Consider the following 22,331-nt stretch of genomic DNA (forward strand, 5'->3'; position numbering starts at 1 on the left):
TGTTGTTTTACAGCTTTGATATTTCGCTTGGAGGGGAAAATTCAAGAATCTCTTGAACTTTTCCAGACATGTTCCATTCTGAACCCTCGAAGCGCTGACAACCTCAAGCAGGTGGCACGATCCCTGTGAGTGGTGTTTTATTTGTTGTTTCTCTTGGATGTGCCACCCAGGACCTTCCATGCTTTGTTTTTCTCTTAGGCTGCTTAATTCCAGACATGTTTCCTCCTTATCAACACTTGGCTTGGCTTCCAGAAGCGTGGGTTGTTCTTTAAGCAGAATCTCTGTTATCTGCCTGGCTGCTCTTGTGTTTCCTTTTTCTTTGGGCTTCAGGCAGAAAGGTGATACTGATTTCAAGGTCCAGAGCTACAGGTGCTGACCTGAGCTGGGCAGACTTGCCCTACAGATCTTTTTCTGTTGCTGAATGTTGTGTTAGGGCACCTGTCTCTTTCTTTGGAGACAAAAGCAGGTTGCAGAGCCTGGGCATTCATTCCTTACATCCCCACTAGTGTCAGGATGGATGACCTTGGTCCTGAGAGGGAGCAGCGTTGAGATTGTAAACCTCTCCTGCAGATCTCTGGAGATACAGCAAATAAGATAATTTCTCACTGGCAAAGGTGATAGTGGCTGCACAGCAGGGTCTGAAAACTGGAAAGACATAAGAATTGCAATCCTTTTGCAGGTTTCTCCTGGGGAAGCATAAGGCAGCCATTGAAGTGTACAATGAAGCAGCAAAACTCGATGAGAAGGATTGGGTGAGTGTTCAGGGAGCTGCAGATCCTTGTAATAGCTGCAAACTTGTCCTAAACCAAGGTGAGCTCACACTGCCTGTGGTCTGAGCCTGGTTTGGATCACAGGAATCAAATCCCATGCCCTGGGGCAAATCCCTGGCTTGGGGCACAGAGAATTGAGCAGTGTGTTGGAACTTTGCCAAGGATCAATTTTAACATAACCACATCTGTGCTTTAAGGGAAATATGGGGAGAGTTTGGAAACCTCAGTTATTAAAACTTGCTTGAGTAATTGGGAAAGCTTTTGTAATGCAAAACATCATTGAAAATACAGAAGCAGTGATTAAATGAGCTCTTCTGCATAAAAAGACAAAAAGAGAGGAAGAGCATTGCAAAGGGAAGGTGTGACAGTGGGTGAGGGAGAGGCCATGCCTTGCAGCCTTCTGCAGGTGCCTGTTTTGCCTGCAGCAGTGTTTCTAAAGTAGGCTTGCAATGTGTGAGCTCATTCCTTTGTTTGTCAGTACATCCAAAATTCAGGATACAAGGATAGCTTTGGTGTTATTCAAATTACCCTGTGCCAGACAACTCAGAAACCTTTTGTATCACAAGTCTTTTTTCCACCTGCATTTCCAGTGCTTGGCATGCTTGTAACCCTATTTACAACCCAGCAGGCAGATGCCAGTGGGTATTTTGATTAGTTATTCCCCATTCCTGGCTCAGCACTGGAAGCAGAATCAGGCTGTGCTCTTCTCTCATTCTACAATCTGCAGCAACCTGGAGTGACTGATTCAGTTCTGCACAGCTGGAGAGGCTGCATGGAGGAAAACAGGTTGATGGGGAAGTAAGAGAGTTTGCAAAGGTCAAGGCTGTCTAAGCTGATGAATCAGTGAAATGCTCACCAGAATAAAATAAGAAACTGGGAGAACCTTGCTTTTCTCAAATTGGGAAGGTGACTTGTGTGTTAAACTGTGGGTGAGGAGTTAAGGGCAGGGATGCTCCCTACAGACCAGAGTGTTTAGGATCCCTAAGGGATCTCCCTACCCTGTGCAAAATTGTTTAGGATGCCAGAGGGATATCAGATATTCCAGTGCAAGTTGTGTTTTGGAAAATGAAGCACATCTTCCAGTTTTGTCCAGCTGGGTTGGACACTGCATATCCTACTGATGTGCAGCCAAACTGAGTCACCCATGAGGGCAGCAAGTTTTGCAGGATGACACCACAATGAAGAAACCAGTCTGTGCTCCTTGTTCTCTGAAAACAAAATGTCTGGTGTCTCAAAAGAGGTTTGTCATTTCTGTGGTTTTTGTCTCAGGTGACTGTAATGTTTTGTGTGCAACCCCACTAAAGCTCTGTGGGTGCCTGAAGAAACTGGAATTTATAGGTTTACTTGCTCTAAGAAGCAAGAAGGGTGTGGGCAGTCACAGGGCTCTCCTCCTGTGGGTCAGAGTTGTCAGATTTTATTTCATACCTTGTGCTGATTTGGCTTTTTTCATGCAGGAGATCAGCCACAACCTGGGTGTGTGCTACATGTACCTGAAACACTACAACAAGGTAATGTCAGTGGGAAGCAAGGAAGCATCCCAGAAATTTCACTGTCTTTGATAGCTTGAAATGGATCATTTGCAGCAAGAGGCTTCAAGAAAGTTTTTTGCTTCAGTGTTTTGTTTTTGGGAGCAAAGGTTTGTGAGCTGTCTCTGTGTCCGTTTGTGTGTTGAATTACTTTGAGTCAGCTGCAAGTCATTGAGGTTGTGTAAAGGGAGATCACCCTGTGGCAGGGCCAGAGGCTTTTTCTGAAATCTAAGATTTTTCAGAGAACATTTTTGGTTTTAAAGAGAATGTTTGAGAAGCCTCAAACTAGACAGAAAATGGGCTGTGCTCCAATAAGAGCTGCTTCTGTGTCTGAGCCTTTAAAGGCAGACCCAGGAACACTGCTGGCTTTGTAGGAGCAGCAATCCAGCTCCATCCTCTTGAAGCAAGAGAAGGGTGATGGTAAAACCCCAGACCATTCCCCAGCTCAAACTGCTGCACCTCGTGCAGAGAGTTCCTGCAGGAAACCTCAGCTCCCTGGGTCTGGCAGGACTCAGAGGGAAGGAGTTATGGGGTTGTTTGCTGGAGGTGCAGCAGGTCCTTTTTTCCTCCATGGGAAGGTTTTGCTCCTGTGTCTGAAGCTCCTTTTGAGCTACACCTGGAGTTAGTACAGGAGTTTTGGAGGTTGAAATGCAGTTTTATTCCCAGGTCTGAGCGTGCCATTCCCAGTTCCTCACTTAACCATCCCCTGAGTGCTGGTGGTGAGCACTGAGCTGTCTCTGATCCAGCTACTCTAAGGGAAAAACCAGCATTTAGACCCTTTTTCTTCCCAATTCTTCCCTGGGAGAGGCCCAGCCCCTCCCTGCTGCTCTTGCTGGTGGGGTGCTGTGGCCCTTGCAGCGAACCCCAGCTGTGCTCCCTGTTTGAGGCATCCCTGTGCAAAAGCAGCCTCTGGAGTGTGGGTTCATGCTTGGGATTTGTTGTCTGCACTAACACCTTCCAAAGTGGGACCTGCTCACACCTCCACTGAGATTTTCACTTCCTCACTGCTGGAATGAGCATTTTAAGGAAGAATAAGCTGCAGAGTATCAGTTCACCCAACAAATCCAGAGCGTCCCTCAAGCCAAACAAACTCAAATCCAGGAGCAGGCCCGTGCTCTTCTCCTCCTTGGGAGGCAAATGCCTCCTGCTTGGCTTGAAGGTGTTGCCTTTTACTGCCCCTAAAAGCAGGTGGCTGCTGGTGCAGAGCTTGTTCCAAGGATTAGCTGGGCTGGGGTTTGTGTTCTCCAGGTGCAGGGGATGTTTGTTGGCTGTTCTCCTTCCCTGGCTGTTGGGGATTACTCATGGCTGTTGCTTTGCTGAGGGCTCTGTAATCATTTATTATTTTTTTCTTCTCTGTGGTTGTGTTTTTAGGCACGAGACCAGCTCAACAATGCCCTGGAGCTCAACAGACACGACCTGACCTACATGATGCTGGGCAAAATTCACCTCTTGGAGGGGGAGATGGATAAAGCCATTGAAGTATATAAGAAAGCTGTAGAGTAAGAAATATCCCTTTTTTCCATCTGCCCATTCCCGTCCTATGCCAGGAGAAAATTGATTGGTGTCCCAGATCTGAATTGAGGCCATGATTAAAAAGCTAATGGTAATTACAGGGGCTCTGAGCAAAGCTGGCACTTCCAAGCACTTCAGCTGTCTCTGCTCCTGCTGACAGTGTGGCAGGGAAGAAGGGAGCTGTTGGAAGGGCTGCCAGAAAAAACTGGAATAACAAATGGATGGAGATGCCTGGGAGCAAAGTGATCCAAAACTGACTTCATCCATCCAAAAGTTTATCTCCCAAAACAATGTAACCCTGACTGTGCCCCCAAAATCCCTGCCTGGGGATCACTTGCTGCTTTCCCTCAGAGCAGTTTGTGGCTGAGGGAGATGTGCTGAGCACAGGGAGTTTCTCCCACCCCATCACTGCTCCTCAGTGCCCACCTGTCCTTGTTTTAGGGCATTCCCAAGCCTTGCCAGTGCTTTCAAATGCAGCTTTGCCATGGAGGCCAGCACTGGAAAGAAAATCAGGAGTGTGTTGGGAGGCAGGGGGGTACTGATGCAGTGTTTCCTTACATGTCTGCCCTCACTGCTGCCTGAGGGTGGGTGGGGTTGGGCAGGCATTTGGACTAATCTAGAATGTTTATTACGTAAATAATCCTTGCTAAGCATCTTACCAGGTTTATATTCTTATCCTGGTGCTCCCCTGCCCTTCTTTCTTCTTCATTCCTCTTTATTCCTGGGTTTTTTTTTTTGTTCTCATCTGCCTATGACATTTTTCTTGCTGTTTCTAGCTCCAGGATAGTCTGTTATTGCTTGTCTGTATTCCAGTTTTGTTGTGGTTGAAGTTTAGAGGTGCCAGTGTGAGTGTGCAGATCAGATTTTTTTTTAACTCTTGGTAGCAGGGAATTAAAACCTGACTCCTTTTGGGGTGAGTGAGACCACAAATTGTGTCTCTCTCTCAGCTTTGTCCTTTTTTGTTGTGGTTTCCATCCTATTTATTTGTAATCTTTTTATAAGGTGAATTAAAATTCTGATGAGGAGTGTGTAGAATCCATCAGGAATGCTGAGGATTGCCTGCCCTACATGGCCCAAGAGGCTTAGGATGGATGGATTTACAGGGTGGTTTATGAGAGACAATGGAAAATCTCATTTTGTATTTCCAGGTCACTGATTCAGACTCACTTTGAAGCTTAACAAAACCACATTATCTTATTATGTGTCCAGATGTATTTCACAGAGCCTTGTGCCTTCCCACCAATCCCCAGAAGATATTTGGGTAGCTGAGGTGTGATATTATTCAAAGGAAGTCTCCATGATGGCAGTTCTAATATTTGTTTTTAGTAATAACAATTTAATTTCCTGGGTTGATACAACAATAATGTAGCATCAGAATTCCATGTTCTATTTTTTACCCTGTTCTAGAAGGGCTGAAAAACAAACTCAGGCTTTTATGTTCCAGGTTTTCTCCAGAAAACACAGACCTCCTCACAGCCCTGGGCCTACTGTACCTGCAGGTACTAAATGCTGTTACTGTTACAAAAATTGAATTATTTTCAATGTAACCCTGTTGGATTTTTTATAGAATTAATTTCTATCCACCTTCCCATTGCTTGCACATGCTTCTCTACAGACTGAATTTAACAGGACAGAACTTGCTTTTCTGTATCTTGTCTTTGCTGCTAAAAGCAAGCTGATTCCCTGGAGCAGAGCCAGAGCAGGAATTCTGTTTGGCAACAGCCCTAACTCTGTTATAAATCCTCCAAGTATAACAAAACATGACTAGTCATTACCTTGTTTCTGCAGCAGGAGTCTTGCAAGTTATCCTGAAAAAGCAGCCATGAAATTGTGAGTGTTAATGCACCATAAAGGAAAATCAGAATCAATTTAAATAACAAAGGTGTGCTTATCCTTGTGTCTGTGCAATGGATGGGAAGGGCTGGATTATTCCAGAAGCTGGCTTCCCAAAGAGTGAACAAGCAAAGAAGAATAGGCAGTAGTGCCTGAAAGGAGGAGGAGGCCCCCAAGCTGCTCTGAGAGTGCTCTGGAGCCAGGCTGGGACAGCTGGGGGTGCTCACCTGGACAAGGGAAGGCTCTAAGGAGACCTCAGAGCCCCTGGCAGGGCCTGAAGGGCTCCAGGAGAGCTGGAGAGGGACTGGGGACAAGGGATGGAGGGACAGCACACAGGGAATGGCTTCCACTGCCAGGGGGCAGGGATGGATGGGATGTTGGGAATTAGGAATTCCTCCTTGTGAGGGTGGTGAGGCCCTGGCACAGGGTGCCCAGAGCAGCTGGGGCTGCCCCTGGATCCCTGGAAGTGCCCAAGGCCGGGCTGGACAGTGCTTGGAGCACCCTGGGACAGTGGAAGGTGTCCTTGCTTGTGGCAGGGAATGAGGTGAGCTTTAGGTGGATTCAGTTGAAACCACAGAATCACAGGATGGCTTGGAAGGGACCTTAGAGCTTATCTGGTTCCAACCTATAGGATTTAAGTGTTTCCAAGCTCTCACATGCTCATATATGGTCCCAGTGATGCCCTCTAACACCTTCAGTCCATGAGAAGACAAGGGAAGGGAAGTGCCCTGAGCAGGAGAGCCCTGGGCAGTGAGGAATTTGTGGTGAGGGACTTGGGGATGTGCAGAGTAGCAGTTTGTAGCCTGTTTTCTGGGATAGAGAAAGGAGCAGAGACCTGTGAGCCTGCAGCTCATTTGTGGTTGGGTCAGAACAGTGAATCCAGCCAAGTCAAATTCTTAGAATCTGTTCTGTGAATTATCAAACAGGAACATGTGTGTGTAATGGGAGCACTGTACAACTCACTTTTCTGACTGAACCAGAAATTGTGGTGCCCACAAACCCTGTATTCTCCTTCTTAACTCCCCTTATTCCTGAATTTCTGATGCTTATGTACTTCTTTTCCCAGGCTGGGGAGTACCAGAAGGCTTTTGAACACCTTGGAAATGTGCTTACCTACGACCCAGGCAACTACAAGGTATGGTGAGGAGTGGAAATGACCCAGCTGAACCATGAGGGGACACCTCCTAAAGCCAATTCCACTGTCAGAGCTCTGCCATCTGCATCTGGAGCCTGGAGAGGCTGGAAAGGATCCTGCCCAGAGAGCTTTTTGTGAAATACATTGTGGGATGTTTCCCTGGGTAGGGAGTTGGATGTGTGTGGAGGTACGGAAAGGGCAGGAGGCAGAATATGGGATATTAAATTGATCCCTTTAGTTTTTAATCTGAAGTTGCACCAAAGCCAGGTGGAATTTACTTTGGAAGGAAGATCTGGATTTTAAAAATCCCTGAAGAGCTGTGCCAGGTCTCTTGTGATACTGCATTTTATTATTCTCCCATCTGCTGATAGCCTGTGCTTCCAGCTGCTGTGTATATTTCCTTGGCTCTGGCCTGGAAAGCTGAGCTTGATGTCTGAGTTCCATTCCTCATTGTGGAACTGCTTCCCTTTTTTGGGCTGTTGCTTAATTTCTCTCCTTTTTTTTCCTGTTGGCAATGCAGGGCATTGAAATATGTGGTTGACAAACATGAGTTGTTGTGAAAACACCTTTACACTTAGGAATTTTACTTGTCACTGTGAAATCTTAAAAAGGACTTAACTAGTGTGGTTTAAATATAGTGTGTTGTACTCACTTCCTTTTTTTTCCCCATGCATATTCCCATTAATTTGCAGTATCAGCCAGTCAGTGGGATCTAGGAGAGCTTTGCTTGAGTACATTTTACTCCCCACTTAACTTGCACCAGAACTATTTCTATCTGTGCTTGGTTGTAAAAAGAATCTATTAGTGCACAGATCTTTTCAGAGCCTCAGACTCTAAGAAGTACTTCTGTCAGCCCAAAAATTACCCTAAACATTTGTAGTGTCATGTTGCAGTACTGATGGAATCACAGACTCACAGAATGCTTTGATTTGAAAGGGACCTTAAAGCCCATCCTCTTCCACCCCCTGCCATGGGCAGGGACACCTCCTACTACTCCAGGGTGCTCCATCAGCATGGCCTGGACACTTCAGGGATGGGGCAGACTCATTTCTGAGACAGTTATGATTCAAACAGTGCAGGGAGAAGCAGACTCAGGTTTGTTCCTCACCCTGTGTTCTGCTCTGTGGTGGGAGATTCCAGAATCCCCATCTGCTGCCATTGTTGATCTTGGCAGTCCTTAGAAGTGAAATGCTTGTTCCTGGGATGGTTTTAGTTTAATCATTTTGTCCTCTCGTGTTCTTGCTGTGCCTGAGCAGATGGGGCTGTGAGTGGGTCACTGTTGTGTTGTCCCCAGGCCACGCTGGCTGCTGGCAGCATGATGCAGGCCCACGGGGATTTCGATGTCGCCCTCTCCAAGTACAAGGTGGTGGCCAGCAGTGTTCCTGAGAGCCCCCCACTCTGGAACAACATTGGCATGTGCTTCTTTGGGAAGAAGAAATACGTGGCAGTAAGTATCCAGTTTCCATTTTTTCCCATCTGCATCCAATTTCACGCAAGCACAAGATTCCTGTCATGTGGTGTCGGGACCCAGGACATTCCTCTGGCTGCCCTGAGTGATCCCAGACCCTGGCAGGGGGCTCAGAGACCTTGGCACAGAGTCACAAACACCTGTGCCTTGGATTTTAGTCCATGGAAACAATTACCAACTTTGTGTGAGGAGTTACAAGCCACAAGGGTTTGAGTAGCATGATAGTGAATTTATCACAGGATGTAAATGTAGAATTTTGGGGTTTTAGAATGGGGGTTCAAGAAGCAAGATGGAGGAATCTGGGCATGTCCTCTCCTTCTTCTTGTCCTCCATCTTCTGCTGTGATGGTGACACTTTTGGATTGGTTTACAGTAGAGACAGACTGTCTGACATAGGTGATAGGTATTGGAAAATTATTGTAAATAAAGTACAGGTAGTTCTTAGTATAAAAAGTTAACACCACCCCAAGGGCAGGGACTGTGCCACAACCCAACCTGCTGGACAGATCTCAGCAGATTCTTTCTTTCTCAGAGAAAGAATGTAACAGATAAGAGAAAATAACCTTGAAAAGCAGAACAGACAAATCTTGACTTCTTTGGTCATGGGGCTGGGAAAAAAGACTTTCTAATACCTTGGGGACATCTCATCCACAGAAACCTGAGAATGTGGGGGCTATTCTAGCACATTTATCCCTTTTTTTCCCAAGGCTATCAGCTGCCTAAAGAGGGCAAACTACCTGGCTCCCTTTGACTGGAAGATCCTGTACAACCTGGGCTTGGTGCACCTCACAATGCAGCAGTATGCCTCAGCCTTCCACTTCCTCAGTGCTGCCATCAACTTCCAGCCCAAGATGGCAGAGCTCTACATGCTCCTGGCAGGTATGGGATGCTCCCTGTGCATCCCTCTTGGGAACACCACAGCACAGACAGGAGGTGTGGGGTGAAGTAAAGAAACATGCCATAAAGGCTTTACTAAGGAGCTGATGCCCAGTCTCTTCTCTCTGGGGAAATAGAAGGGAAAGCTGCAGTCAGGTCCAGATTAAACATTGGAAAAGACTTGACACATGTGAGACTGGGGTTGGGTTGCCTAAGGACTGGGTGTGGGTTTCCAGCACTGGATATTTTTGGGATGAAATGAGATAAACATGTCAGAAGCGACATTGTATGGTTAGATGGGATATTGGGAAGAAATCCTTCCCTGGCACAGGGTGCCCAGAGCAGCTGTGGCTGTCCCTGAATCCCTGGAAGTGTTCAAGGCCAGGGCTTGGGCAGGACTTGAGGCCACCTTGGATCGTGAGAGGTGTCCCTGTCCATAGCAGGGTTGAGACTGGATGAGCTTTAAGGTCACTTCCAAGCCAGGCCATTCCATTCAGTAGGGTTAATCCTGGCAGCAGTCCAGACAACCCTGCTGACACCTATTTTATGACATTCACAATTGTCCTAAAAATCAGCTGCTTGTGAAACATCTCCTCCTGTGTGTATGTTTTGCTTTGGTGCAGTTGCTCTGACCAACCTTGAAGACATTGAGAATGCCAAATGTTCCTATGAGCAAGCTGTGGCCTTGGACAAGTAAGTTTTTGTCAGAGCTGTCACTGGTTTGGGTTTGCTTTGCCTCCCTGCACTCATTTCCTTTGCCTCTCACTCTATCTCAGCCCTAAATGGTTTGTAGTTGGGAAATACTTTGATTCTTGTAGCTGTGACAGTGCCAGTATTAAAACTTTTTTTTTATTTAATTTAAGTCAGCTCTGAAAAATAAGAGAGGATTTTATTTCAGAGCAACCCAGAGCTGGTTTTTGTTTTGCTCTTTGGGTAGTGAATCAGTGGTGGTGACTTTGGATGCCAGTCCTCCTTTTGGTGAATATTTATACACAGTGGAGCAGATTGAATAGAAGAAAACATATTTTTTAACCCAAAGTTTGAGCACAGTGCAGAGCAGTGAGATGTCTGGGGTAGAGCCTGTTCTGAATTGGGCAGAGGGAAGATTTTAGCTGGGAGAATGTGCAAGAAGTTTGTATAAAGCTAGTTAAAGGGCAGCTCCTTCATTAAGAACATCTGTGTTTGCAGTCTAAGTCTTAAAATCAGAGCACTTGATTTCAGAAATGTTAAGCTGAACCTCAGAGTATGTCATCATTCCAGGCACAAAACCAAAATTACCTCATATTTATTAATAGTTTTGTTTCTCTCCCCAGTTTACTGTGAATATTTGCACACTTAGACCTACCAGCACTCCAGAGTGTGTCTGCAGGTGACAGAGCAGGGCCAAAAGCACTTTTATCTGCAGGGCCCACACAAGGTGGTGGTAGATGGGACACCAGGGATGAATTCCTCCCTGGGAGGGTGGGCAGGCCCTGGCACAGGGTGCCCAGAGCAGCTGTGGCTGCCCCTGCATCCCTGGCAGTGCCCAAGGCCAGGCTGGACAGGGCTGGGAGCAGCCTGGGACAGTGGAAGGTGTCCCTGCCATGGCCCAGAGTGGCACTGGATGGGCGTTAAGGGCCTTTCCCACCCAAACCATTCCATGATTCTATTCCTAATCATCTTTCCATGCCTAGCAAGGCAGGACAGGACCTTAAAGGCAGCTCAGACTCCTTAGTCAGGGCCTTGTGTGCTTTGCTCAAAGAGAAAGAGCAGTAAATGGGCTCTACAGCTTTGCCCAGGTATTTGGCACGTGGGCAATACTCCAGCTCTATGGTCTGACCAGGAAAATAAACTCTCATCAAAGCAAAAATGAATTCCCACTGCCAGGGCCTGCTGGGGGGAACATCCAGACTGTGAGGCTGAATCTGGGTCCCCACAAGTTTCCCTTGCTCTGGTGTGTTCTGAGCTGATGGGGATGAAGGTGGTTGGTTGCCATCACCAGGAATGCTTTTGTAGTGGCCTAGGTGCCATGCTGGGGGCTGGAATGGAAATAACTTGGAAAACTCTTTAGAAAAATGCTTCACTCCTGGTTGTGGCTTGTAACTGTCCTTTCTGTGGGTATTCAGCTATTGATTTCTCTCTGACTGTCATATTGCTTCTCAGCTCTTGAAGGTGGTGAAATAGCTCCATCAGGTTCAATTAATTTTAAAACTGCCTGTTCTCAGGACTGTCTGATCTCCTCAGTGTTTTGGAAAGACAGGGAGGAGGGCTCATTCTGTGGTGGGCTCAGCATTCCAGTTTCCTGGTTAAAGGAGAAGCCATGGCTCTAAATGCAGTGAGATTTCTTCTAACAGTTGCCTTCCTTGCACTGGGATGGAGAGACACCAGGACTGGAGAGTCAGGGCCTGCAGGTTACATTTCATTTATTGCCCAGGGCCAGCAGGATCCTTCTCTTGTGCATTGCTCCAGAGGAGCAATGGGGACAAAAAAGTGAAACAGCAAACATGCATTCACAAAACTCACTGCCCATCCTGGTAGTATTTCAAAGTGCAAATCTACAAGACACTTCACATCCTGTCTGGTCAAGCAGGAGCTCTAGTGAATAAAAAGACACCATTAATCCATTATCACCAGCAAAAATTAAAGGCAAAATAGAATTAAAATATATTTTAACCTAGGATATTCTTTATAAAACTTTTACTGAATATTATTTATTTATTTATTTATTTATTTTTGCCTCTGCCTTGGCCATGGATGGTTTCAGTTATCCCAGCCATGCTCCAGGAGAGGGCACCAGTACCTCACTCACATTTCTTGTCAACCCAGGGAGCATCAGAGTATCCCTGCCTGGCCTGGGTGCAGGGATGCTGCTGTGGGGTCCACACAGGGAGCTGGGAGCAGGCAGAGCTGCTCCACCCACCCACCCTGGCTCTTGAGTTTGCTGGGTCCCCAGGACGAGGTGACAGATGAGGAATCTGACTCCATGTTCTCAGAAGGCTGATTTATTATTTTATGATATGCTATGATATTAAAGAATGCTGTACTAAAACTAAAGAATGAGAAAGGATACATCAGAAGGTTTAACAAGAATGATAATGAAAAACTCGTGACTGACTCCTCAGAGTCTGACACAGCTGGCTGTGATTGGTCATTAAGTTAAAACAATTCACATTAAACCAATCAAACAACCACTAGTTGGACAAACAATCTCCAGACCACATGCCAAAGCAGCCAAACAGGGAGAAGCAATCAGATAATTATTGTTTGCATTTTTCTCTGAGGCTTCTCAGCTTCCCAGGGGAAGAAATCCAGGGATTTTTCGGAAAACATGACAGTGACACCTGGCTCTCCTGGCCAGCCCAGATGGAGAGGGTTAATGTAACCCAGTGAAGGAGATGGATTGTTTGGGAAATGAGAGTGTGTGAGCAGTTCTGCCTTGTGAAATCTTCATTCAGGAGGGGGCAGGGGTGTGCAGGTGCCTGTGTTCACCTGTAGCAGTACCTGCAGCTGTGTGTGGTTTTGCTGAGGTACGAGAGAGAGGAGGTGAGGGAATGAAAGGTAAACAGCACACACTGTCGTGTGTCAGGTTGTGAAATAAAACCCAAGAGCAGGGCTCTGTTGTGCTGCCTGTCCCATGATGAGCTGCTCTCCTGCAGACTGGGAGTGCTGGGAGACTCTGAGGTAAATCAGAGAAACATAATCTGTGTCAGTATGAAAAGGCCCCATCACTGGTGGGGCTGGGAGACAGAGAGTCCCAGGGTTGCCCCCAGAGCTGGCTGTTGCAGAGAGGGAGGCAGTGATGGGGGGTTTCTGTTGGCACTGGCACCCAGGGCCTTTGCAGAGCCCAGCACTGGGTCTGTCATCAGGCAGGGGGATCTCAGCCATGCTCCCAAAGCACTTTGTCAGACAATGAGGTGTGTCCAGCTTTGCTCAGGCACACCTTAGCATTCCTGCAGCCAGGATAAGTGTTCCCTCAGGAAATGTGATGCATCCCATGTGTCTGCTGCAGGTGCAACCCCCTCATCAACCTGAACTACGCTGTCCTGCTCTACAACCAGGGCGACAAGGAGGGGGCCCTGAGCCAGTTCCAGGAGATGGAGAGGAAGGTCACCGTGGCCAGGGAGAGCAGCACACCCGACTTCGACCCTGAGGTTTGTGCCTGAGCTCAGGAGCCACCCCAGGGCTGCCAGAAAATGAGGAGGAGGTTTGACTTTGAGTCCAGTTATTAGGAGGAAATTGTGCTTGTGAGATTTTCCAGACAGAGCAAGCGCCTGCTGAGAGCTGCTCGCTTCCTTTCTGCTCTTTGAAGCTCAGTTCTTCAATCAATACACAGCAAGACAAGATTCCCTCTTAATTAAGGGACTGAATTAGTGGAGATGTTTCCCCCAAGCACCAAACTGTAGCCAGCTCTCCACAGATCTTTTCTTGTCGTTTTTTTGTTGATGGAGTTGTTGCCTTTATTGTTCTCTGAAGTGTCCCTGCTTACAGTGCTCTTCTCTTCTCTTCTCTTCTCTCCTCTCCTCTCCTCTCCTCTCCTCTTCTCTTCTCTTTTTTTGAGAAGATGGTGGAGATGGCCCAGAAGATGGGAGCTGCCCTGCAGGTTGGGGAGAGCCTGGTGTGGACCAAGCCTTCTAAAGAGTCCAAATCCAAGCAGAAAGCTGCTGGGTCAGGGAAATCCAGCTCTCAGCAGCCTTTAGGCTCCAACCAGGCCCTGGGTCAAGCCATGTCCTCTGCTGCAGCATATGGGAAAACCATGCAGCTCCCCCCAGGTACATCTGCTCTGCTGTTCTTTCAAGTATAGGTGTGGGAGAGAAGAAAATAAATCTCTCTTCCCTTTGGAAGAGTTACAGCACCTGTGTGGGAGGGGATTGACTGCTCACCCAGCAGTGAGGGCAGTATTTGGTGATAACTTTCCCAGATTTCTGGATTCAGGAGGATGCTCTGTGTCGTGTATTTCACTCTCCTGCTTTTGCAGGGATGTGGGAGGCTGGGAAAGTTTCCCTTCCTGTCTGAACCACAGTGGGCAAGATTCCATTAGCATGAGATTGTGATCTTGCTCTGGGAAGGAAGCAGTTTCAGCAGCCAGACCTCTTGCCTTTCTTTGCAAGAGCCCAGGAGCTGCCATGCACAGACAGACTGCTGCAGAGAAGGGAGAAGATGGATACAATTTTCCAAAGTAATTTCATCCATTCTCTGACAACAATAGCTGCAGCTGGATTGCTCCAGAGCTGCCCATCCTTGCAGGTGTTGCTGGATTTAGAGGGACTGAGGGTTCTCAGGAGGTGGTGTGAGCCTTTGGAGGCTCAGCCCATCACTGCATGTGCTGGGGCTGGGTGAGAGCATCTCCTGAGCCATTCCAAGGCTGACCTCCTCTCACCCCTCAGCTTCCAAGGAGGAATGCCCTGGAGATGTTGCTCATTGTGGTGATTTTCTGTCACTCTCAGTCTTGTTGCCTGTGGGCTGAACCAGGAGAGTGGTTGTGTAACCCAGGCCTCTTTCTTTGGCATCCCCAAGGACCTGTCCCATTTCTCAGACATGGAATAAACTTTCCATGCAGGGAAGACTTAGCCAGAAAAATCTGAAAAATAAAACACACCAAGGGTTTAGGGTGTACCTGAAGGATTTCATCATCCAGATCAGAGAAGGGAGCTGGTTCATAACATCAGTTGGCACCCTAAATGGAAATGTAGAAACAACTTGTGTCCTGTTGTGATTTAATTCTGTAAGTAGCTACTTTAGCTGCCTGGAAACTCTCCCCATATTTGCTAAAGCTGTGAAGTGAAAACAACACTTGGGTTGGGGCTCCAGTTTGAGCATAAACCAGCTTCAGTGGAAATGGAAGTGGCACTTCCCTGTGAGGTGGTGAGGTCCTGGCACAGGGTGCCCAGAGCAGCTGGGGCTGCCCCTGGATCCCTGGCAGTGTCCAAGGCCAGGTTGGACAGGGCTTGGAGCAATCTGGGATAGTGGGAGGTGTCCCTGCCCATGGCAGGGGATGGAATGGGATGAGCTTTAAGGTCCTGTTCAACCCAAACCATTCTGAGATTAATTATTCTAGAAAATGTTTCCCTTCCAGGGCATGAGTTAATTCCTACATTTGTACTGAATTCTGACTGTACCTGAGCTTCCTTTCAACAGGATTTCAGGCACAGGGTCAATAAACCAATGGTAGGCAGAAGGAATCTGAGGGTAATTAAAAGCTGTGATTGTTTTGCACCTCTGCTGCTGAGAAGGACATAAAGAGCAGACAGCACACACAGAGGCACAGAGTAACTTTGTGTTCTCTCCCCAGGTGCTGCAACACCAGCTCTGCCAAAAAAGCCTCCCTCCCTGCCTCTGGAACCAGAACAGGAGCAGGACTCAGAAACGAGCCCTGAGGAGAACTCAGCTCCCACAGGGCACGAGGAGCAGGGGAAGGAGAAGCACCAGAGCCAGGAGGCAGCAGAGTAGGGCAGCTCTGGGCAGCACAGGCAGTGCAGGAGCCTCTCCAGGGCTGCCTGGGATTGGGGAAAGGGACCTGCCCCACCCTGCCCCAGGGTGGCTTCTCCCCACTGCCTGTCAGTCTGGATGGAGCCGTTTCCTATCAGTGATTTCAGCCTGTGGCTCTGCCTTGTTCCAGGGAGTCCCTGCAGTGACCAGAGGTTGCTGTGTAGCTACTCCTAGTGCAGTCACAACTCACCACACAGCTCTCCACAGGCTGGGTGTGAGCCCTCCAGAAGGACCTTTAGCAAAGCCAGCAGTAGTGATTTAGGATCCTGGGTGGTGAGGAGAATCAATCCCTTCCAGTGGCTGAACTGGTGAGCAGCTTTGCATAAAGAACCAGTAAACTGAAGCTTCAGGGCTCTGTGTTTGCTGGTGAAGCTCCCCAGCTGTTTGACAATTTATTTCCTGCTTTTAGTTCTGCACTCTTGGACTGTATCCCTCCATAATTAGCAGCCCAGGAGGGGAAGGTTGGTCATGGAAACATCCTGGAGACAGCAGTGTACAGGCAGCATGAGCAGGGCTCTGGGTACATCCCAGCCTTCAGCTGTGTTCTGTGGTTTGTTGCTCTTATCCAAAAGGCATTAATGCATCTTTAGAGCCCAACCAGGAGCTGAAGTGCTCTCCTGTTCCCTGGAGAACACTGAAAGAGTAGGACCCCTCACTTTCCCCTGGGTTCTGGTAGCCCAAACTGACTGCTTATCTTAAATGTGGCTTTTTGTTCCTCTCAGGTGTCCTTTTTGCTGGGTTTTGTGTCAGTTCAGCCCCAGGGCAGCATTTCTGTAAGGATTCCCTCCTGCCAGGAGTTAAACAGAATTTTTTTTGCAGAGCATTGGCAGTTTGAAACAAACTAGACAAGAAACAGTGTCAGTCAGGTACAGTGCAGAGATTTTTATTCACATTTAACTTCTTACACTGAAAGTCCCTGCAGCCTAACAGAGTGCCTGGGGAGAAGAGGTGAGGATTGAAGACAGGGGCTGTGAATTCTCCACTTCAGCCCCAAAACTTGAATTCAAGGCATATTTTTGTCCTGTGATGCTTTGATGGGGTAAGTGTCACACAGGGAGCACATACTGCACTTGGAGGTACTGTGAAGGGATTTATTTTAAATATATATTTTGTGAAAAGCTTATGCAACAGTGAACCAATTCTTCTATGAAATGAAGCAGTAACACCTTCTTTCTTCCTGGGAGCTTCATATCTAAGAGAGCATTTTTAAATATGTAATTCCAGTTGGATAATAAATAGAGCTGCAATTCCTGTGCTGTCCCCTTTCCTCCCCTGGGCATGGTGATGGTGGCATTTGCATGCAGTGAATTCCTGGGATCATTCTGGAGAGCATTTTTGTGCTAATGGTAATGAGGCTGGACTGCCCTTTCAGCTGGAATTAAGCAAGGGAGTCTTCAGCAGGACTGCACTGAGGCATTTAGCGTTTTTGGAAATCACACCTTATGTTCCAAAACCTGTTTCTGGCATCAGCCATAATTCTAATCCCCTCTTTCCCCCCCTTAACTGGAAAGAATCATGAGCTTTATTTCAAGGGAAGCAGAAACCATCTGCTTTAGGACTTTTCTTCCCCTTTTTAGGGAAAGGTCTGTGATGAACAGGGTAAAGCAGAGCTCACAAGGTACTTTGCATCTTGGCTGCTGCACAGGAAACAAAACAAAAGTCATTCAGACATCAATGCCTGAGTGGCAAGACCTTTTTCCAGCCAAGAGTAATGATCTGTCTATCCAGCAACATGTGTTCAACCCAAAAAATGTGGTGTTGAGGTCCCTGAGACAAGTGGATGCTGATTTATGCTACAGGCAGTACTAGTGGGTACATGCTGTGCTCCTGTGCTTAGTTGTGACTGAACAAGGTGGATGTGGGGGCCTTAAAGCTGTTGAGAATTTAGATTTCCCAGTTGGGGAGTGGGTTTCATTTGGCAAAGCTTCTTGTGCAGAGACAGACAAGCCTCAGTGCTGAATGAGGGAAAGCTTTACTAAAATAATGAGCTCCACACATAAATGCATTCAAAAAGAGCCCGTGTTGTAACAAGTACTCCATCTGCCAAGACTTTTCTAGAAGAGAAAACCCAGTTCTGCTACAAGGAAAGCTCTACCACTCCCTCAAACCACACTGCTGCAAAAAATCTGTGTTTTTAATGGAAGACACAGGTGAGGTTTGAACCCAGTTTTACCCAGTGTGCACCGAGGGGCAGTTTGCCTGAGAAATTCACAGTGGAGGTTTCCAGGGTTTTTTTTTTTCCATTGCCTCCCCTTGCATTTTAATGGGATAATTCCTGCCATCATTTGTGTTCCTCAGCTGCTGTGAGCTCTGCTGAGCACAGGCTGATGCCAGGCTGTTGGGAACAGAGCTCCTGGCACAGGAGGGAATGGCCATGTGCTATTTGCAACCTGCACCTTTCCTTTCCTGAGGGAGGGAACATCTTCCCACCAGAGTCTGGATCAGTGACTCCCTGAGAACTCTGCCTGGATCCAGCTGAGATACCACACAAGGAACTGCTCCAGAGTGAAAGAGGAGAACTTCATCCAACATCTCCAAGAGGTAGAACCAGCATTCCTGGCTCTGAAATCCCAAGTTTTACTGCCAAGGTTACTCAGACTCAGTATTTTCCTCTGGTTTTCTCCTGTTCCCCCCGACACTCTGAGGTTCCTTAGCCCAGGAATAGCAAGGCAGCAATTGTGTGACACCAGTCTGTGCCAGCACTGCTCTGGAACAGATTGCACAGAGACAATACTGGCACAGAGACCCTTTAGCTGTTCACTCACTCACAACCCTCAGCTTTCACCTAAGCTGCAAGCTCCAAAAGAACCCCCAACCAACATTTTAGGATAACTGGAAATTGAGTTCTGTTGTACCATTTCACAGAACTGTCCCATTATTTAACTCTTTGCTCAGGACATGGCTGGAAAAGTCACCCTGTGGCACACAAACCCTGATAATTCAGTGTATCATTACAGAATAAATAGTGAAAAAAGAACCCAAGCACAACTGCTGATGGTTTTCCATTGGGTTTTGGAATGGATTTAGTGCTCTGCTGCTTTCCAGGCTTTGGATTCCAGTGGCTGATGAGTTGAGCTGAGCTCTAAAACATCCAGCACAAAGCAGTTAATGAGGTCTTTGCTAAAGGCTGAGGAAGAACATTTCAGCACCAGTTCTGTAAATGAACATGGGAAGGGAGGTCAGACTTGACTGGATCTCACACATCCCAACAGGAGATAACCAGGAAACAAAAGAAAATCAAGTAATTCTGAGTAATGCTGAGAAACTCCCCTGGAGAGGAACAGAGGTCAAGAGCCTTTAAACTGGCAAGAGTTGGATTTGGGATTGGCTCTTCCATGGCACAGCACCAAGGGCACAGGGGAGAAGGAACGTGTCCTTTGAGATCTGCCAGGCCCCTGTGATTCACACCTCCCAAATAATCCAGCACTTGACCCTCAGTAAGTGCCATACACAGAAAACATGGGAAGAATGCTAATTTTGGATCATGGATAAGGCAAAATAAACCCAAGCCAAGGTGGTTGCAGGAACACACAAGTGAAAATTCCAACGTGCACAGGTTTTATCATGGAGAGCTGTCACAGTGCTGAGCTCTGCTGCTGCATCTCCAGCAGAATAAACATTTCCATTGCAAACCCTGCTCCAGGAGTGAGGCTGGCTGAGGTTTGAGTCATCCATCACTGTGGATTTCAAGGTACAAGTAACGCAGGAGAACAAATAGAATTTGTAGAGACAGAGGATGATGGGGAACAGGGTCAGCTCGAGCCTGGGTTTGAAGCTTTGGTATTTCTGCAGCTGTTGAAGCAGCTTTTTTTTGTTGTCACTACTGTAGCTGTGCAGAGGTGTGAGACTGCAAGTACAGGGGAAGCATTTCAGCAGCTCTGTCTCCCTGTCATTAATTTGGGAAGGCAGAAGGAAGTTAAGCACATCATGTTCACAGCATGTGAAACAAAGCAAATGCTGCTGGGCCCCTCCATTCAATTCAGATTTATTACCATATAGATTGTTCCACAACTTAATCAGGGATCCCACTGGCACAGCTGATGAACAGGTCATGGTGGTTAAGGATTCTCCTTGGGAAGTGACTCTGGGTGCAGATGAGCTCTATGTGCCTGATAAAACAGATTTGGGTAGAGCAGCAGCCTGGCCCTCCCCAGCTGCTGGGATTAGAGCTGGGACTCCCCATGCCAGGTGTTCCAGCACACCCAGAATGGGCTGCAGCAGAAATGTTTACCTGTGAGGAGCAGCAGGAAGAAGGAGCTAACAATAATTATATTAATTGAGCTTTTTGGCCCAGATGATTCCTAAGGAGTAAGCTCCTTTTTAATGATTCTTTACAGCAGTTAGTGACTCAGATTAAAAAAGCTAATTTTAGCCTGTCATGTTCCTGTTCAGTGCAAGCACAGCTGACCCTGGGACAAGGTCTGTATGTGCAGTCACATGTTTTTAGGTGGCCCTAAGAAATGTCAGTCCCATCAGCCTCACATCCCTGGAGGTGTTTTAGCAAGAAGGAAGTGAAATACAGCAGCAGGGCCATTGCTGATGACAGCTTGTGTGTATTTAGTTTTGTTTTGTTTCCAGGTCCAGAATCCACAGTACAAGCCAAGCATCAGTTTCCAGCTGGCAGATCCATGGCCTTTGGTGGCCCTAGGAGTGAGTGGAGTGCCAAAAGGCCACCATCCCAGGCTGCAAAACTGCCTTGCTAATGGCCTTGGACCTCTAAGTGAGCCAAAAAGAGAGGTTCTTTTCATTTATTTTCAGTTTTGGAAGACTAAATCAGAACTCCAACTCCTGTGCTACAGTTTATCAATAATAATAATAATAATAGTAGTAGTAATAATCATCTTAATAAAAAAATAATCTGGGTAGAAATGCCTCAAGTGTTAAGAAGATCCTGCACCTGGATAAAATGCTGACACTCAAAGGAAGCTCCAGGTGGGCTGAGCTGCAGGAAAACACAGCACTGACTGTACTTCTGCTCTGTACAACACAGAACACTGCTCAGGGGGAAAGCTGAATACACATGACAGACAGCATTGTGTGCTGAGTCAGTGCAAGTACAACAGCTGCCAATTTGCATCTTTGCAGAGCAGCCAGGATGGCTTTTCTCAACAGAGAACACCACTGACAGCAGCCTGACAGTATTATTGCAACAGATCACTCCACCCTGAGTGACACAGACTCTCCTCCCTCCATTGAGGTGCAAAGACTGACCTGGAACAACCTCTGCCAAGCTCTGGTAAGGCACAGGCTTGCCCAGACAGGCTGATTGCACTTAACCCAGTTCTGCTGAAAATTGGCTTGAGAGCTGTGCAAATACACTCCAGGTTCCTGAAGTGGCCAGAGACAAAACCATGCTGGTGCTCTGCAATTCTTAGTGTGTGACTGTGAAAAGGTAAAAAAATAGAAGCAAAGTATTTAACAAGGACACATGATTCTGCTTTTTTTAATTTCACAGGCCAGAGCAAAGAAACTATCAGTGACCTAGTCAAAAAAAAACCCCAACATCAAACCCTAAAAAGGCCACCTCACTTCAGTCTTACCTGGAAAATGCTGCTGCAGCTTTTGAGTTTCCAGAGGGATCCTCCCTGATATATTAACCTTTCCTAACAGAGGGCAGGGAGACTGAAGAATTTGGCACAACCATTCTCAAGCAACCAAAAATGAGTCTCCAGCACTCAAGAGCTTTTCTGTAACACACCACCAGCAAAGTATTTAGTGTACAGCAAGCAGAGGGAATGGTTTGGGGGTTCCCTGGCAGGGAAACAGAGCTGTCCCCCAAACAGAAAACCTGATTATCTTCACTCCTTGTTTTCTAAAAACGAAGCACAGGCTGCTGGGGCTCAGTTGAACACCCTTAGTCACAGATATCCAGAATCACTTGTGCAGCCTGGAGTAGGTTCAGTCTGTGTCACATTTTGGGACCGTGGCCCCCTCTGGGGCTGGGCACACGGAGAGGTGATTGCACCAGGCAGTAATTCCATCCTCACCCCAAGGAAGGTTTGCAAAGTGCTGGGAGGAGATAACCCACAAGCCTTTTATTTTGAATTTACCAGAGGCAAGGGCAGGACTGGGCACTGCTGTGCTCTCCCTGGGATGCAGGAGCAGGAAATTCTCCTGCTGCTGCATTTTGCAGCACTACCAGAAAAGATCCATTCTGAGCTGAGAGCAGCAAACTTTGCCAGCCAGGGATTTTGGTCTTTGTGTCCCTCCCCCTTAAGACAAAGCCAGTTTTCACATTAAATATTAAAACATTTGCACCTGACCTGCACGTGAAGCGCTCGAGTCACTGCTGAGTGACTGGAATGTAGCTGACAGTTTATACCTGGAATTATTCTTTGGCTCTTTTACAGTTATACCCAGAAAACACACCACACCCTGGTTCTGTTCCTATACCACCACTGCTTCAAATCCCAATCCACGGGTCTCAGACACCGTGCAGTGCTGGAGAAGAAGGAGGCTCCTGGTTTGCTACTGAGGATACACTTCAGAGTAGAGCAGTCCCTCGGCTGAGATGGCATCCCCGAGCCCCACGGTCCGCACGGGATCCTTGCACACCAGCACGGGGGTGAAGTGGAAGGAGATGCCTTCCCTGTGCCACTGCACCACGGGCTCGTCTGGATTCAGGGAGATTTTGGATGGTGCCTCCGTGTGGGAGGTGACAAACTCCAGGGGAGCTTTGAGGAAGACCTTGCTGGTGTCGATGGTGTCGGTGGCACAGGCCTGGGTGCCGGCAGCCCTGGCCCCAGC

At 47.4% G+C, this 22,331-nt stretch overlaps 2 protein-coding genes across 3 annotated transcripts in view; one reads left to right on the top strand and one right to left on the bottom strand.

Annotated features, from left to right (window-relative positions):
- BBS4 (Bardet-Biedl syndrome 4) overlaps window positions 1–16,835 on the top strand; it is a 35,332-nt gene extending 18,497 nt beyond the window's left edge. The window contains exons 4-15 of one of the 2 annotated variants that reach the window (XM_014309012.2): window positions 14–125; window positions 680–752; window positions 2,225–2,278; window positions 3,668–3,795; window positions 5,253–5,307; window positions 6,708–6,776; window positions 8,071–8,223; window positions 8,951–9,122; window positions 9,743–9,812; window positions 13,108–13,249; window positions 13,660–13,867; window positions 15,388–16,835. In XM_014309012.2, coding sequence (XP_014164487.1) covers window positions 14–125; window positions 680–752; window positions 2,225–2,278; window positions 3,668–3,795; window positions 5,253–5,307; window positions 6,708–6,776; window positions 8,071–8,223; window positions 8,951–9,122; window positions 9,743–9,812; window positions 13,108–13,249; window positions 13,660–13,867; window positions 15,388–15,545 — 1,394 coding nt within the window. In that variant the 3' untranslated portion in view covers window positions 15,546–16,835. The remainder of the gene's footprint in view (window positions 1–13; window positions 126–679; window positions 753–2,224; window positions 2,279–3,667; window positions 3,796–5,252; window positions 5,308–6,707; window positions 6,777–8,070; window positions 8,224–8,950; window positions 9,123–9,742; window positions 9,813–13,107; window positions 13,250–13,659; window positions 13,868–15,387) is intronic. The other variant, XM_031061020.1, reaches the window with a different exon arrangement.
- A 4,163-nt stretch (window positions 16,836–20,998) lies between these two features.
- ADPGK (ADP dependent glucokinase) overlaps window positions 20,999–22,331 on the bottom strand; it is a 5,336-nt gene continuing 4,003 nt past the window's right edge. The window contains 1 exon segment of the mRNA XM_031061021.1: window positions 20,999–22,331. This exon segment is cut by the window's right edge and continues 18 nt beyond it. Coding sequence (XP_030916881.1) covers window positions 22,053–22,331 — 279 coding nt within the window. The 3' untranslated portion in view covers window positions 20,999–22,052.

Source organism: Geospiza fortis, unplaced genomic scaffold (genome assembly GCF_000277835.1).
Source record: "Geospiza fortis unplaced genomic scaffold, GeoFor_1.0 scaffold317, whole genome shotgun sequence".
Classification (NCBI taxonomy): Eukaryota; Metazoa; Chordata; class Aves; order Passeriformes; family Thraupidae; genus Geospiza; species Geospiza fortis.